Genomic DNA, 17848 nt, shown 5'->3' with positions numbered 1-17848 from the left:
TAGATATGGATGGGAGCAGGTGTAGTTACCCTTAAACAAGAAGTAACAAAAGTTTCTTTGTTTAAGCAGTGATGTTTGAGACCACTGAAGTCAAAGCAAATAAAAAGCAAAAAAACTGAAGAATAAAATGGGCCAGTGTTGAGACAAAGCCTTATCATCTCAACTGGACTCATTTTTGACCACTGATCTATGTGTTCTTACAGTATTATCTGCTTTAAATTATGCCCCAGTGAAAAAGTTTAATCAAAAATTACTCCTAAAGTCTAAGTTGCTAATCGCCGCATGTCCAGTTCTTCAATGTTTTCAGTACCGTCTTAGTTTAGTTACCGGTATAAGTAGCTGTTATTGAACCACTTTTTTATTGTTAGTGAAGCAGTTAATCAAGAGGATAGTTTTAGAAACTCAGGGAGCTTAAATGTTTAGAATAGCCCAAAGTTATTGATAAAACATATATAAAAAACATCAATGAAATGTCAACTTACCTGGCCTAAAGGTAGAGTAATTAATAAAACAAAATGCTTCCCAGCATGGAGTCCTCATGATTTCCACATAGCAGCTCTGTATATTCAGACATAATCTGGTTTGCAAAACCCCTGTAGAAAAGACCCTGTAATCCATGATTAGCTGTGTCAAAACCTAAGGAGAGTTCCAATATCTTCGGGAAATTTAAGGAGTGCTGCTTTAGAGGAATGCATTTTACAAGTTGAGCAAAAGCAAAAGCTGTCATAAAAAGAATTTTGGAAATTGAGCTATAATTTTGATATGTTTGATCCAAGTTTGGTCTTTGAGACTTTGGTTCCACAATTGCATGTTTAAGAAGCCCTGGAAACACTCCTGTAAGAATAAAATGGGTTTAAAACCCTTAGACCAACATTATCAAAGACTGATGTGCGGCTTGTTAGGGAGAACATCTAAGGGGCTTGAAGATGGCAGAAGTTAGTCTACAAGACCCATGACATCATTAAACGTCTAGAGAATAAAAGGGGCCCAGAGTAAGTAAGAGGTGCCTCATTAACAGAATGGTGATCAGCAAATACCCAAGAACTTTTTAGCTGTCTGCATTAGAGTGAACATTAATTGACACAACTGTGTGCAAAAAATAGAATAAAATGAATGCATGTAGATGAGCCACAGTATTTCTATGAGTTGTTGGTAAATATTTAAGGTTAGATGTTTCTGACAGAAAAAGTTTTCTATAAATAGATGGTTCCCACATGATGTCAGGCTTCTTTTGTGATGCCATTGTATAATTCAATTCTTCTACGTTGTCCAATTAACCTGGAATAACCTTTACCCCTCATTAAAAGTTTTTATTTTGTTGGGTTTGGTGGTGTAAATACAAATACGATTTCACTAGACAGGATCACAACTAAACTTTATGTGTTTAAAGGTTTACTGAATGAATGAATGATAAAGGGATGAAATAATGGGGGGTGAGGGGAGGAAGGGATGAAGGATGAAGAGATGAGTGATGGAAGGTATAAGGGATGAAAGGGTAGGGGGGTTGGCGATCGCCAATATCTGAGGAGTAAACATAAGGTGTGAAGATTTCTGTGTTAAGGGTATGATCTGGAGAATTTCCCAAGCAGTGAGCCCCCCCGATGGACCCTGAAACAGAAAAGAATGAGGTAATAAAATTAACGCAGAGAAGAAAGGGAAAAGGGTGAATGTGGGGCAGGGTTGACGAATCATAACAGACTGAGAGGAAGGGGTGAACGGAGTATAAATAAAGTCATAGGTAATTGGAGGTGTTTTGGGTGTGGCCCATCTCCTGAACTTAAGTGAACCTTTTAACTCCATAAAACAATAAAGAAAAGTTTTTATTACATCATATCAACATCTACAATAACTCAATAAAAGAATAAAAAAACATTTTAGTTGCAGCAATAATTTAAATTCCTGCTCACTTCAATTAAAGCTTAGTTCAATTAAAGAAATACTGAATTGATCCATTAAATATTTCTTCAATGAGCTGAAGTGAGTATCAGATTAAGTGAATATAAGCAAATGTTACCAACTTTGCTGTGTAATATCAAGAGGTAAAGCTACAGCCACCTGAACTGTGGCTCACCAAAAGGCCTAATCATTACATCTAAATTCACACATTTCTGTTACATGTAAACAATTCCTATCATTTGAAATTAACCTTCATTTCAATTTTGAGATAATAATTGAAGATAACATGAGATAAATTATCAGTTACTTTCATGGAAAAACAACACCATTTACCTACACTGCATTTTTCATGTGTCCGCATTGTTTGGATCTATACCTATAACAGCTCTTTTTAAGGACATATCTTCTAATGTTTACCTTTTTCTATGATCCAGCTTTTGAAAAATGCACAGCTCATAAAGAAAACAAAGTAGCAAAAGTCTCGGTAAAAGTATGCGTTATACTGCTTTTATGTAACACAATTTACCAGGGTAATTACTAACTTCTGGTCTTGTGTGAACTATCTATTCACCTTACTTAATTCCCCAATCCTTGTATTTAAAAACCCTTCATGCAGTGTGTATGGAAGAAAGGGTTTTGCACTTTACCTCTTTTTTTTTTTATTATTTTTAATACCTGTCTGCATTTTTTGTGCCATTTTTTTTCTCATGCATAGTTGGATAATCATAAAGCTTGTAAATGTGCTTGTAAGTATTAAAAACATACACTACCGTTCAAAAGTTTGGGGTCACATTGAAGTGTCCTTATTTTTGAAGGAAAAGCACTGTACTTTTCAATGAATAAATAAATAAATACATTTAATATTATTGATCTCACTTTGGAGAAATGTATCTCTGCCTATAACCCATCCCCTTGGGGAGCAGTGGGCTAAAATAACTTTAAACTAGTCTTAACTTTAAAGAAATACACTCTATACATTGCTAATGTGGTAAATGACTATTCTAGCTGCAAAAGTCTGGTTTTTGGTGCAATAGCTACATAGGTGTATAGAGGCCAATTTCCAGCAACTATCACTTCAGTGTTCTAATGGTACAATGTGTTTGCTCATTGGCTCAGAAGGCTAATTGATGATTAGAAAACCCTTGTGCAATCATGTTCACACATCTGAAAACAGTTTAGCTTGTTACAGAAGCTACAAAACTGACCTTCCTTTGAGCAGATTGAGTTTCTGGAGCATCACATTTGTGGGGTCAATTAAACGGTAAAATGGCCAGAAAAAGAGAACTTTCATCTGAAACTCGACAGTCTATTCTTGTTCTTAGAAATTAAGGCTATTCCATCCTCCCTTCAGAGGACAGCACAAACAGGCTACTGTGCGTACTATTTAATGAAGATGCCAGTTGGGGACCTGTGAGGCGTCTGTTTCTCAAACTAGAGACTCCTGTGTACTTATCTTCTTGCTCAGTTGTGCAACGTGGCCTCCCACTTCTTTTTCTACTCTGGTTAGAATCTGTTTGTGCTGTCGTCTGAAGGGAATAGTAATTTAATATATTGGCGAGTTAATACATTTAGGGGCTTATAAGAGAATAAAAGGTAGTGGAAAAACTCACCCTTTTATTTGTGTAGATTAGAAATACTGTGCTAAAATGCTTAGAGGCCTACAAGCTGACCTTTGTATGTACGATTTTCCAACTGCCTGACTGACTGCGTTAAATAAGCAAAGCGATATGTGAAGCTCATTGAGCTGTCCACTTCATATTCTTGGCCCCTTGCTTATCTACAATTTACATTTTTGTAGCTTTGCTCAAGATGTTTCGCACAGATGAAAACAATATCTGAACATAATGCAACTCTGCCTCTGAAAGTCACCGACTAAATGGTCAAAAGAAATCCCATTATAAAATGCTCTGAGAAAAGGAGAAAGCAGAGACATGAATCTATAAAGCAGCTAATCTTTTACTGTGCTCCCCCTTTCATAACGTCTTATCTAGAGCTATTCTCTGTGGTGTGATCTTACCCTGCTGATGCAGACCAAATGGTGGGATCGGAAGATGAAAGAAGTGACTGATGGGGAGGATGGGCTGAAGTGAAAAGGGAAAAACATTCGGGAAGGAAAAATAAAGACGAGACGTCTGGATTGCATATTTTCTACTAATAACGGTTAAAGATTGACAACAGCTGATCGAGGAAATCCAGTGCAGTACTGAGTCTGGTTGTTAATTCCAGTTTAAAATAAAGACAGAGGTAAAGAAAAAAACACAGCTCCATAGTATCTTCTTGGTAACAATAGGTGACTGTTTAAACCAATGGTGAACTGCTTTACCAGTCTGAGGAGGTCTGTGATTTTAGGGATCTTTTTTTATTTTCTTTGAGGCTGTCTTGATCTTTTTCTATAGGTTGATTGGTTTAATTGATTTGCTGTTGAGAAGCAAAGTTGTTACCGACGTTATACTTTGTGGTGGAGACGGTGTGACTAAAGTTAAGGGCTTCCAGAGATCACGTTTTGCTGAGATTTTCCCCACCTCAAACCAAAGAGCTGTTTTTTATTGTGCTTTTGCTGCTTTTATTGCAATCTGGCAAAACTCAAATTGACTTTCATGCCTCCAACCCAAGAATTACTTGTGTTATAAGCACACTGCCATAAAGCCAGATGAGAATGTTTCAGTCCTTTGAAGGGGTTCTGGAGATGCCGGTGTCTTAATTCCCTCCTGACTAAGGCCTGGCTTTCAAGGATAATTGATTTACAGGTTGACCAGCTTCAGGAGGGCTTCTATTGGTTGCAGGCTTTTAGAACAATCAAAGATGTTTTTTCCAAATTCCTCCATCCAATTTTATTAAAATCTTTATAACTTTTGTCTGTTTCAGACTTTGCTACACTATCCTATTTGCTTTGTTTGCTGGTCAAACTCTAAACTATAAACCAACTAAATGTGTCCCTGTCAGACCTCTTTGATCTTGTTGAAACATTTTAACCCGGTAACAAATAAGCCATCAAACAAATTGCAAAAAAAATCCAATCCAATAATCCAAACATTAATAAAACCCAAATCTTAAAAAAAAAAAAAAAAGCTTCTTAGTATTGGAGCAGAATTGTAAAATCTATGAAAAAACATTCTTCATACTATTGGATTGGTTATTGGTATCCATTGCAAGCCTTACTACAGAACCATTTAGAGGAGAGCCTGAGATTTCAAGAGCCTTACGAATTTGGCTCATGAGTTTAGACTGATGGGAAAGTATGTACATTAAAGACCTTCTCAGTGTATTTTATATGAAAGCAGGAAATAGGAAAACACATTTAATAAGAATTTCAGAAAGGCATCAAATCCCCTGTTAAGTAGGCCAGTAGTGCTGGAGAACTTCCAATGTCAGATATCATTATCCTTCACCGTAGCCATCTGGGAAAATTGGGCACATCTCAAGAGAGTCCTAAAAGTCTTTTCTGATTTCACTGATCTTGTCATCAAGCCGCATGGTTTGCAAATGACTGACTGGACAGCCGTCCGTTCTGGGTTTTAGATGATTCTCTAAAGTCTGAACATTGTCCCACCACTTCATTTCCTCACCATAGTTGAACTGCTGCCATTTTCTCTGGTCGGCACATGTTTTTGTGCATCTGTTGGATCATCGCAGTTGATATTCTTCATGGTTAGTATGGGAACTGGGTCACAGGAGAGAGTCCAGCTCGGCTCCGGTCCATCCCGCCGTCCTGACAGAACTTCCAAGTGCAGGAGTAGCCAAAATTAATTGTCTTGAGAGGTGATGGGAGGGTATTAATGGGTTATAATTACGAAAGCCTTAATGAGTGGGTAAAAAATAGTGACAAAATTTAAGAAAATGGATTTAACTTTTAACTGTGTTTGACCTCTTCCTGATTTAATACAAAAGTGGGGGTGTTCTTGTTTGCATTTGTGTGACAACAGCCAGGGACGCCAGCTTTGCTGAAACAGGTCTGGCATGAAAAACACAGTTTGTTCTGATTTGTTCATTCCAAACAAAAAGCAGATGAGAAATGGTGTAGGCTTAACCCTGCAGAATCATAGTGGGGTGTGATACGTGCTGGAGTCATACCACTGGCCCGTGGCCTCAGTTGCTCACTTGTCCCTTTTTTTTCCCCTTCAGAATGTTGTTTCTAGTGTGGAAGTGGTTGTTATGATGCCTGTGATTCACAGTGCTCTGGGAGGATAAAACCGAGACGAGATGATATGAGCAAGATGTTTCTTGACCAATCTGTTGTATTAGTGGGATGTACATAAACAGTCAAGGATTTAAAGATCAAGTGGCGGATTTTGTTACAAAGGATTCGTGGTCTGCTTTGTGTCCTGGTGGTATTATGCCCTAGAGATAGAGGGCAAAAGATTGAAAGAATCCTTTTAGCTCTGAATGTGAATGTTGGTGCAAATGTTTCAGTCAGCATTTTAGAGTAGTGCAGAGGAGGGTACCCCCGCTTGTGTCGGTCTTTAGGGGCACACTGATGGATTATCCTGCGCTGAGTAAGACAGAGCAGATGTTTTAAATGGTTTATACTGAGTCAGCATCCACTAAAGGCTACTTCAACCAGTACTTACAAGTCAAATCATCCTGCAATTTTAGATTTAGTGCAGTCAGTGCTAATAAAACTCTAACATATTCTCTCACGGTCTATTTTATTAGGCGGGCTTCCTGGTACCGGTTTCACTTCCCTTTATTAGACCTGTCCTAATGCCTTGTGATACTTTAGCTTTAGCAGCAGTTTAGAAAGATTCCACCAAGGTTTTGGTACATTTTGACATTATATCATCATACGTTTGCTGCAGGTCTGTAACCTACATAAACCCCTTCCACCGATCAAAAATTGGTCACTGAGTTCACATTTCCTGGTCCTCATCAGGCCACTGACATGCGAACATCGTTATCAGGAAATTTGACAAATACTGGAATGAAAGAAAAAAGGTCATCCAAAACCACCATAGGAACTGAACTTCAGTTTGAAACATTTATCTTAGAAAATAAAAATGATCTAGTAAATAAGTTATAAGACTAAAAGACCTTGACTTTTTCCGTTGTTATTGTGATTGTTGCAAATGATGCAGAGAGTAAGATTAACGGCGCTGGGGAGTTAACCCAAACAGGTTTTTATGAGGTTTCAAGTGTTTTGGCAGCAGTAAAAGGGAATGTAGCTAAAAGATATGATGTTCTGATAAGGTAAAGGCTTCAGTGAGCTAGCTAGTAGTGAAGATAATGAACTATGCTTTCCATTGGAGATTTGAAATCAGAACCAGAGCATTTTGGTTCTTATTGGTGGAAATCAAAGGTGTAAAATATGTTTGGGGTCATCTTACAAAGCAACCTGGTGGTTTTTAGTGTTGGTGGTTCAAAGGTAATGTGATCTAGCTCTTTCTTTAGGTCAGTTTTATTTTTATATTTCTTGTATCTATTGGTTTTTAAATAAACACACCAGAAAGAGGATTAATGTTTTATAGTGTCAGTTAAGGGATATTTGTTTTAAGAAATGTGTTGGCTCTAACGGAGCTTGTTTGCAACTTCTGAATCAACATGAGATAAAGTGAAATGTTATGGGGGTGTTTTTTCTTTCTTTCGTGTTGGTTAAATTTTACAACCTGTGTATATCATCTCCTCTGGCTCCACTGAATCAAACAGAATAATTGGAAACATGATAAAGTCAACATCCTAAATCACACAGTTTACTGAGATTGTAAAAATGCCTTTAGCAATCCGGCACCAAAAGGTTTTCATTTGTGCTTGAGAACAGAGAAAGTCTTCATGGCTCTCTGCTGTGTTTTGTCAGGCCCATTCTTCACTGTGGTCCGTTATTGTTGCCATCAGTCCTCTTTGGTATTGCTGGAAATAGGAATTGGTTCAGACTGGTTTTGTTATAAAAAAAAAAAAAAATCTCCCAGAGTCGGCCTTTATTGCGACTCTCAGTTTGTTGGTGAGAGCTGAAAAGCAAAAGATGCAAGGGAGCCTTTGATTGGTTGCAGTTGTTTAGCTGTGGTGCAGAAAAGTCATGTTTGGGATAGAGATGGGAAGTTTTTTAGGTCGTAAGTTCACACAACAAGAAATCAACATGTATTGTAGGGAATGATATATTGATAGAAATCCTTGTGCAGATGTTTAAATCAATATCCAAATGATTGCCATAATTGCCATAATGTCAAATACTTTGAAATAACGAAAAAACAAAGCAAAAAATGTACAGATTTTATATATATATATTAATACTGAAATGTTGTATATATTCTGTATATAATTTAATAAAATTGAAATTCTCTATTGCATGATATTTTCATTTCTTGAGATCTGCTTGTGCTTTGTTTTTTTCTTGATGTCACAGGCTGTTCTGCTCAGACCTACCTATATTTAGATACAAACTTTAGATAAGAGATGAAAGAAAAGACATCATTAACCAAGAAATTTAACGATTATAGTTAGGAATATTTAAATTGTTATTTTTATTCTCCCAGCCTACAGCTATCGAGTTGTTGGGAAGCTGGTTGTATCAATGTGCATCTTTACAGCCAGGTTTCAGCCAGTTACTCACTTAATCTGTCTCCCCATCCACTTAAACCTACCCACCCTGGTGTTTCTGCTTTAACATCTGTTTGCTTTGCAGATGTTGCTGACTGATGCTAAACAGGGAGGAAGTTTAAAGCACCTCTAACTCCAAATGTTTTTTTTGTTTTTTTTTCCTGTTTTGGTTTAGTGTTTCCAAGATCTAAGAGAGGAGGCGGCATTCGTCTGGGGGTGATAGAAACCACATTGTTGTGGTTCATTTACCTCTTTGGGAGTTTTTTTGTTCTTATCTGTATATAGGGTTGTGTTTCCAAACATGTTAAACAAAGGAAGCGGTTCTGTCAGATTCACACAAGTAAAATTAGAAGCACAAGACTCCTCAGCATGTTTTGATGAACAGCTGAGCATAATCTAGGAACTGATGTCATTCTACTCCATTCCATACATCAACAAAGCTGATTATCTGTCGTCTGCATTACTCTTAGTCGTACACAAAAGAGAGTATTCAGTCCTCCTAATGATTTACTTCTGTAAAAGCTCTTATGTTACAGCTGCTGTATCAAGTTAAAGCACAAAATTATGCTTTAAGCCTTAATCACAGTCAGATTGAAACATTCTGTTATCCATTAGGTGTGTTGCTGCGTTTCATTTTTCTCGGCAACTTACTAAAAACAATAAGGCAATAAGTAAAAGAGTTTTCTCTCTTCTTATGTCTGCTGAAAGTGCCTCCGGAGGGCTTCATGCTAAATTTTTTTACAGAACTCTTTCGATCTTTTGATTCGGTTTAATTTCCATTTAATCTAGCTATGATCTGCATTTTAAACCCTGCAGCCAAATGATTACAAACCAACTGATCTGTAACTTGGAAGGGCATAATTAAAGAATTTAAGATCTGCAGACTAATTAATTTGTTTTTTACAGCTGAGTCCAGTGGTCGGGTAGAAGATACTAGGTTGCACTGAAAATGAATGATTTTCAGGCTTAATGAAATATTAACCGAATTGACAGGACTTTACAGATGCTTTAACTGAACAGATTGGGTAAAAGTAATATTTATCAACTTATTTGTTCAAACTGGAAGTAATATTAATGTTTTACAGTGGCAAAAGCTGATTTTTGACTAGAACTCAAATCAGAATTTGAAATGGGAGCTAATGATTAGGGTGATGGCAGGGAGGTCTTTGTATGTCATAGATTTAGATAAATGGGCAAAATAAAGGCTCTGATTATTAAGGATCACCATAGTTGTTTTATTTGTAAAACCAAAAAAAAAAAAGCATCAGTTTCTTCTTTGATGTCTTATCAATTGATATCCAAGTTGAATAAACTGCTATTTGAGGTTAGGGCATTAAGAAAACCGAAAGGTTCATTGGTTATTCATGTATATATGTAAGGCACCATGTACAGTTCAAGAGTTTCAAGATTATTTAAGTTATACTTTCCCAGTAAAACCAGTCAAAGCACTGTAACAGAACGTCAGGACCGCTTGCCTTATCATGCCATCTAATGTGAGGAAGGCCACATCTCTTTCTGTACAGCAGGGGAAGTTTTATGCTCAGAGGCTCCTCATAGCATTTGTCCCCCTCTTGTATAATGCATTGTTTGACTATTGCTCATTTTGTCATTGATGAAACCTAATCTACAAGCTGCCTCATTTTGGCCTCATTAGACCTTTTCATTCTGATGCAACGCTGTAATTATTTCTGTTGTCGCATGAGTGCTAACGAGCTTAATGATGATTATATCCTATTAGCAGTAAGAGGCAATTATCATTAGCTTTCCTCAGAATCACCCAATCATGTCTTTTGTATGAACCTCAGTTAATCGCATCTTCAAGTTTGTTTTTGGTTTGTTTTTGTTTTTTTACACCAAAGTATGAAAACTATTCAGTCTTTTAAAATTTTTTTCTCCTTGGTCTTGGACAGCTTCCCACCTAAACGGTAGAGACACGCTGTTCTGTTAAGAGAAAGTCTCTAGGACAACATGCGGAGCGGAGAGGTTCCTGTGCAATCCCTGTGCTTATCTCACACAGCGTTCCAACTCAAATGCTTTGCTGAACTGCTGTGTGTTGCTTCTCACAGCTGAGAATGCAAACTGCTCTCAAAAGGAGGATGAAACTCTAATTGAGTGAGACAAGTGTTTACAATCTTGAATCTCAACCGCAGCGTCCCCCTCTTCCTCCTCCTCCCCAAACTCCAGTAATTGTACTCTTAGATATACCATTTGGACTGTAGAGAGTATGGAGGGATTACAAAGAGATGAGAACTTGGCAGGAACCGCTTTTCTTGCCTAATTCAGCAGTGTGACAGAACGGAGATAACGCTGCATCTCTGTGGATCCTTGCCATGGCCAAACGTCTCAGCAGCTGGTTTCTCACCCTTCCAGTGACCTGCCATACTGAGAACCCTTTGCTTTTGCCCAGTGCTATTTAATAGATGCAGCTATATTTTTTTAAAAGTAGAAATCTCCTTTTTTAAAGTTATTTATTTTTTTTTTATGATGATGATTCTCTATTTACAAATTATACATCTTTTCTGAGTGGAAAAACAGTAAAAGCATGGGGGGATATCCAGACTGTCAGCTTGCAGCTGTTTCTACTAATGCAAAGCAAAGCGGCTGTTGGCAGACATAAGAGGGACTGATACTCTGCTATAACTCTTGGCAGGAAAGCAAATGCGAGCATTTCTCAACATGTGAAATTATTTCTTAAATGTTAGATTACTGTTTACACCAACCCACCAGGGTAGTGGTCCAAATAGTTCTGCTTTATAGGTCACCAAGTTCTGCAGTTCATTTAAGCCAGATGTAATCATGCTGGGCTCCATCCAGAGCCTAACCCAGTTCCCTCCAAACCAGTCTGTTCTCTAAAGTGTCCTTGTGGTGGGATCTGATGAGTCAGACAGGGCTTCTTATGCTAATAGCTTCCATCAGGATGACTGGGACTGGCACCTTTTGGTGATGAGGCAGCAGAAACTGAGGCGACTTGCAAAATGTCACCCCGGTGGATTCAGACCGAACCTTTGAGGGCCGTCACCACCTCAGGACTTCAAAGCAGCAGTTGGATAAGGGGTCTGCGGGATTGTGTGGAACTCAGAGATTAGGGCAACAAACATCTGCAATTGAGGTTTACTGTTTTCTCTGTGGGCTTGGGTATGAATTTCTACAGTCTGCTAAGTATGTCCTGGGTTAGTCCCACAAAGATCCCACATAACAAAATATACATGAAAACTGAGGAATTCAGAATTTCAGTAACTGACTTTTTTAATTTGAGGGTATGAAATTAAAAGAACAGAATATAAATGAGATCATGTCTTTAGCTCATCCACGAATGCCTCACTTCAAACAGAAATGATCCTATTGTTGCTGCAAGGCTCGAGGCCACAGCAGAGACTTGCTCAGTCCTCTAGCTAATTAAAGAGATCGTTTAACAATCCAGAGCTGACTGGATGTTTCACCCTATCTGTCTTTCTGTGTGTATGCACTGACAGCATGATTGCATGGTAATCTGAATGTCTGTTGTCATATAAAAGTTATGCCTTGTAAATTAACAGCAATAATTTGTTGATCTCAGTGCTGCTCGGCAAGAGCTGCATTTAAGAAAAGCTGTTTATTTCTAAAAGAAACGCTGCTACACACCACTGTTCTGTAATTAATGCCGCATAGGCAAACAGTCCAATGCTGCTTTCTGGAGATAAAGATTTTCCTGCAGTCCCATTTAGGATCTTCTGCCAAGTCATTTAATTTCTTTTTCAATAAATATATTTAAGTGTTTCCATTTTTTATTTAAATGACTCAGAGTGTTTAAAAACATAAAACAAATTGTTTAATTGGAGAAAAGGCTAATTTGCAACCCTGGTTTTAAAGTTATAGCCAAGTTTGGTTTTAAGTGTTTTGCTTCTCCCTTCTGGAAGGTCCATCAGGGCCAAAACCTCTCGCCACAAAAACAACTTCTTCTGCCTGAAGCTAACCTCATTAACAAAGCCCAGGTCCCCCACTGACACATTTCTGTTACTAATAATTAGATTTTCTCAGCACATGTAAATACTATTTTATTCAATATTTATTTTTATATATATTTATTTTTTATTTCCTATGTTTGTCTGCGTGTAACACCTTAGCAACAAAGCAAATGTATTTGATGTTTTAAAAACTAATTACCCCAAAGTTTTTTTTTTTCTGATTCTGGTGTAGACAATGTTCATTAATAAGGGAAATGTGGCTAAATGTGTATGTCATACATAAATTTGCACACACAAAAAAAAAAAAACATTTTTCTGTGCTGCTTGTTTTTATGCATATAGAGAATTTTGAAAGTCAAACACTGAAAGTTAAGCTCTACCCAGCCTAGCTTACAGTGTTGATTGAACATGATGCTGTTTTAGGGTTAAAAGTACATATTACGACATGTGTTTCAGTCTTTCTGAATGGTAGCAGACTGCTGTCATCAGAACCACCTACAGATCATCTGGACTTAGTTTTGATATATTAAATAAGGGTTGTTGTTATTGTCTCACATGCATTATAGAAGTGCTTTAATGACCTCAGCCCTGAAGAAGACAAAGAATATCAGAAACTTCAGATCAAATGAGGGTCAGAACTGGCTGGGGTGCAAACCAAAACTGATGTCTGCCATTAAGAACCGACTCCATTCTCAGAAATGTCAGGGCAGTTAATGGAAATGCTATTCTATAAACCATTACACCATTGTCAAATCTGGACTAGTTGTTGGCATACAAGTAAATAGTTATTTTATTTGCAATGCGGTTGCTTTAAAATACTTTCCAATGTTAAACGCGTATGACCAAATAGAGTGAGCTATCCGTTATCGTTCTGGTAAAAACCTAATGGTGTGTTTAAGGAAATCAATGTTGCAATTTTCCAATCCAAGTTTTTTTTCAAAGCCATAACCGAAGCTGATTTGAAATTTTGTCGTTACGGAGTGTATTTTGCAGAAATCGCAGTATTTCTTTCCACTTCACGCTGAATTTAGATGACATTACATTTACAAGAAAGCATATTGAAAAATAAAACCAATAAATCTTCAAGTTTCCCAAATTTTCTCTCACTGCACCTCGGGTAACATATACAGTAAAATACTGTGGGCTATAGGAAAAAAGCAAAGCGTACAACTAAAATAGAAGTCATACTGTCTCAGCCTCTCCTACAAACCGATTCTTCTTTTTTCTTTCCTGCATGGTTAGTGCCTTACTGAATGAGAGATTTAATTGTCCCTCATGTAGATGATCTGAAATCATCTGCATTTTCACGCTCAGATGGACCAGCTCTAAATAAATGTCTAAAAACACAGAATTTATGCTACAAAACTAACATTCATCATTTATTGTTTGCATAAACTGTTATCTGATGCCCCAAAGACAAAGCCGGTAGGGTGAACTTAAGTTAATCTTTCTGCCTTTCCTTTCCTTTCTGGATGCCCCAGGTGCTGCGTGGAGCTCAGTTGATAGCTGTCGCTTCAGCCGATGGAGGAGCCACAGCAGTGGAGGGATCCGCTCTCCCACCTGACATTCAAGTGCAGTATGTGCAGCTGGCTCCTGTTTCTGATCACACAGCAACTGTGCAGGTAAACCAACACGATAAACAACCTGTTTTAGGCTCTTACATGAATGTTCACACCAGCTTTTTTTCCCAAATCTAAACATTTAGCAGATTGCTGGTATTGTAAGTCATTGCTACTTGTGTTTGTTTGTCCGACAGCACATTAGAAATGTTGTGTTTCCTACACGTTTTCTATGAATTAAAAAAATCCGACAATCCTGATGGCATTCAAGTTCAGGTGTGACCACTGAGAAATTAGAAAGAGATGATCAACTATTATTAGATATCAATATTCCTTTAGATCAGTGTTAATAGAAAGCTGTGGTTAAGATGACAATCTTTGCACCTATGAAGGCTAACAGTTGACCAATGCCTTTTATTGTTATACCTAGAACCCAAAAAGCTTCCTCATAAACAAGTAAAAGTAATGGAGGCTGCTTCTGTAATTTTATAACTTATAATCCTGTCCTGCAACCCAATGAAGAGCCTTTACTAGTCAGTTTAGTCAAGTCTTACTTTATAAATAGATACAGTATCCAGTGCATAAAGCACTTTTAGTCTTATGTGAGGTTCATTACAAGCAAAAACTCACCCCACCAAACAAAGTCACCAACTACCAAGAAAAAAGGTAATCATAAGCTCTTGTGTCTTATACATGACAAAAAGGCAGAGATCTTAAAGTGTATATATATATATATATATATATATACATACACATATATAGGTAGGATCATAATCCTGGTGAACTGACTGCATGGATCACATTTTGAGACGTACTTTCCCCCTTGAAAACATCTAATAACATTTTTTTTCCCCCCACTCAGCATAGTAAAGAAAGCCAAGCCACTATCTCAATTGCATCTGCCGCTGGACACAGAGACAGTCTGTAGACTCTTTGCTCGATGGTCGAGAGCGCCAAAATCGACTTATGTGTGATGTGCTGTGCTTGTGGCTTGGCTGGAGAGAACACACTGTGCGACCAAAACTGCTCTATCCCTGACATTTTCTATCCTCATGTGTGGGGTCTCTTAAGTGTTGAAAATCACCCGACAATTTTAAAATCTTGCTGTGTGAGCAAGCCTTTAGAGCAGGGGTAACCAATTAAAAATCAGCGGGGTCCGAATAAAGAAAATCATCAACCAGTAAAGGTCCAAAGACATTTCTAATAATCTGTTACTTTATACATTGAATTTTTAAATAAAAAAAATAGAAAATGTTTCAATTTTAAAATCTAAAGTGTTTTTTTTTTTAAGTAAAGATCAACAATCTTTCAGTTCTATGTATAGACAATTTGCTAGCTCACTTATTTTATAAAACACCTGAACTGACCCTTTGTTATTTTTCTTTCTTTTTTCTGGCTTAATGAGAGCAGTGGGCTTTATGCTGCCCTGCAAGGCTTTAAACCTGGGTTTGAATGGAGGCAAAGCCATTCTCAAGCACATATCAAGGTGCTCATTTGGAGCCTGGATCGATATTTCTTTTTGATTCTGTTCATGGTGGAGAATCCTGCTTCACAGCAGCAGGTTGAGCCAAACATACTCTAAATCTTGCGGCCAGGTCAAGATCCGCTATTGCAATCGCACCAAACAGTAAAAAGAACTTCGAGAAGATCCGGTTTGTCAAATTAAAATATAGTAACAACAGGTCGGTAACTACAAGTTAGAGCATAATTCTTCAAACACCTTTTATTTAAATGCTTGGATGCAAACTATTGGTACTTCAACATACTAGGAAGCAGATTTCTCATCTCCATCAGAAACCGCACATATGCTGGATGCTGACAGGGATTTTTTTTTAATATGTCATATTAAATTAAGTGTTCATTTCTGCGTGTTTTGCTCCTACGAATTTAATGATAATATTGGACATGCTCTCTTAAAGCTCTGAGGATAAGTCGGAGCGCAGCAATACGGGAGGAACAGCGGAGGCTGTAGGCTTTGCTGTGCGCAAGAGGTCTGGAGCGCTGCGAGGCGGCGACGGAGGATGTGGGATTTCTGGGTAACAGGATAAGCGGCGCAAGTGAAGTTAGATACTGTTGTCAGACAGCTTGCGGTAATTTATAAATGTTTTAAATCAGGTTGGGTCCGGATTAGCCAGCAGGTGAGTCCAGATCCGGACCGCGGTAATCGCGCGCTAATCGGTGACCTCTGCTTTAGAGTAAAGATCAGCAAGTTGCTGGTTTATTAGCTAAACTGCAGAACGCGGTGGAAAAAGCATCATTGTTTGGGTTTCTTTCTTTAGCCATATCTGGAAACCTTGTAACTTAGGAAGCAGTACATTACAAAGACTTTTTCACCAGATGATCAGATCAATAATTAACAAAATGGTTGACAAGAACTTACTGAGAAAAAAATGTTAATTAAAGCCTTGATCTTGTGTCATTAGCATCTTGTTGTTTTTTGACCTGACATTGAAACCACACATACTCAATGTATATTTGAAATGTATCAGAAGAAAATTTGTTTCTACTGTTAACCTATTATTATTCAAATCACACATTAACAATTTAAAGAGATTTTTGCATGTAGAAAACCAGTAATTAAACTCAAAAAGTACTCGGTCTTATGGATTGATACAAGGAAAATAGTAGTAATTAGTGAAATGCTCCAAATCGTGTATGATTGAACTGATTGTGCAACAGCCACATTTTGGATCAGCATGGTGTGCACGCACATGGAGGCTAGCCTTTTAAGTGGCCATTTAAACTCTGAGAGTTTTAAAGCACAACCACATCCCCATTGTTCTTTGTTCTTTCTTTTTTCTCCTAAATATGACAAGGATTGTGTTTCATTTTTTTGTCTGGCTGTTACCTCTTCTGCTTTTAAAAGGGAGCCCAGATGGATACTGTCAAGTTCTTTACTGACTGAAGTGTTTTTTGTTTTGTTATCACAAAAGCAAAGAAATAACTAGATGATTTATGACTGTTTGAAAAGGGTTTTTTGGTCAGGATAAGGATCTCCTAGCAGACCCTTCATTTCATCTAACAGACTCCGATATACAGAAATGTGTTAACCGGCCATGTGGCAAAATAGGAATTTCCCTGTAAAGACTTTGGCCCTTTTTGTTGTTCTCATGGTGTCTATAGTGGGCTAGGTAATTGGTTCCTTAAATGTGTGAGTGGGAGACAGCTGTACTGATTTAGTTTTTAGGGTGTAGATCAGTAAAAAAGATGGACTTCAAACATCTTCATAACAAATACACCACTTAGCAAAGCTATTTGAACTCAAACTTTTTCTCATTTAGTCATGTTAAAACCAAAGACCAGTTTAACCTATTGTTTTCAGGATGTGTGTAAAATGAAAAAAATAAAAATAAAAATTATAACTAAAATCCTTTTCATTCTGACAGCCTTGCTTAGATATCACTAAGTATATTTGGGAGGAAATTATCTCCTTCATTGGTCCCCAAATCCAACAATAAAGTCCACTAGTGGTGTTTAAACCGCATTGCCAATTCAGCTGTTCTATGAAGGTCTCAGAGGTTTGTCAGAGAATACTAGTGAAAAAAACGGCATCATAAAGACTTCGGAGCATAGTAGACAGTTCAGGGGAAAGTTAAGGAGACAAATTAAGCAAAGGTAGGTTGAAAAAAATCTCCATTGCTTTATATGTCTGAAAAGATCTACTCAGTGCATCTTCAAAAATTTTATGATACAAACTTACCAGTGTTTGGCATTCCAACTAAACTAACAGGCTGAGAAAATTCATCAGAGAAGTTGCAAGCTAAATTACAGGTTATTGTCACGAGATTTGTGTATTCACAAACTCCCGAAAACACATCCTGCCAGAAGCCAACAGATGCATGAGCCTTGAAAAAGAAATGTTTCAGACCAATGAAATGACATCAACGCATCAACCAAAGGCAGAAGGCTGAAGCAAAACAA

At 37.5% G+C, this 17848-nt stretch overlaps 1 protein-coding gene across 2 annotated transcripts in view; it reads left to right on the top strand.

Moving 5' to 3' along the window:
* The window catches only part of banp (BTG3 associated nuclear protein), a 51360-nt gene that overhangs the window by 26698 nt on the left and 6814 nt on the right, over window positions 1–17848 (top strand). For both annotated transcript variants that reach the window (XM_015404458.1, XM_015404451.1), the window contains exon 12: window positions 13850–13990. In XM_015404458.1, the coding sequence (XP_015259944.1) occupies window positions 13850–13990 (141 nt within the window). The remainder of the gene's footprint in view (window positions 1–13849; window positions 13991–17848) is intronic.

Source organism: Cyprinodon variegatus, unplaced genomic scaffold, assembly GCF_000732505.1.
Source record: "Cyprinodon variegatus isolate N-32 unplaced genomic scaffold, C_variegatus-1.0 Scaffold35, whole genome shotgun sequence".
NCBI classification, from domain to species: domain Eukaryota; kingdom Metazoa; phylum Chordata; class Actinopteri; order Cyprinodontiformes; family Cyprinodontidae; genus Cyprinodon; species Cyprinodon variegatus.
This window is presented reverse-complemented; position numbering and strand designations above follow the sequence as displayed.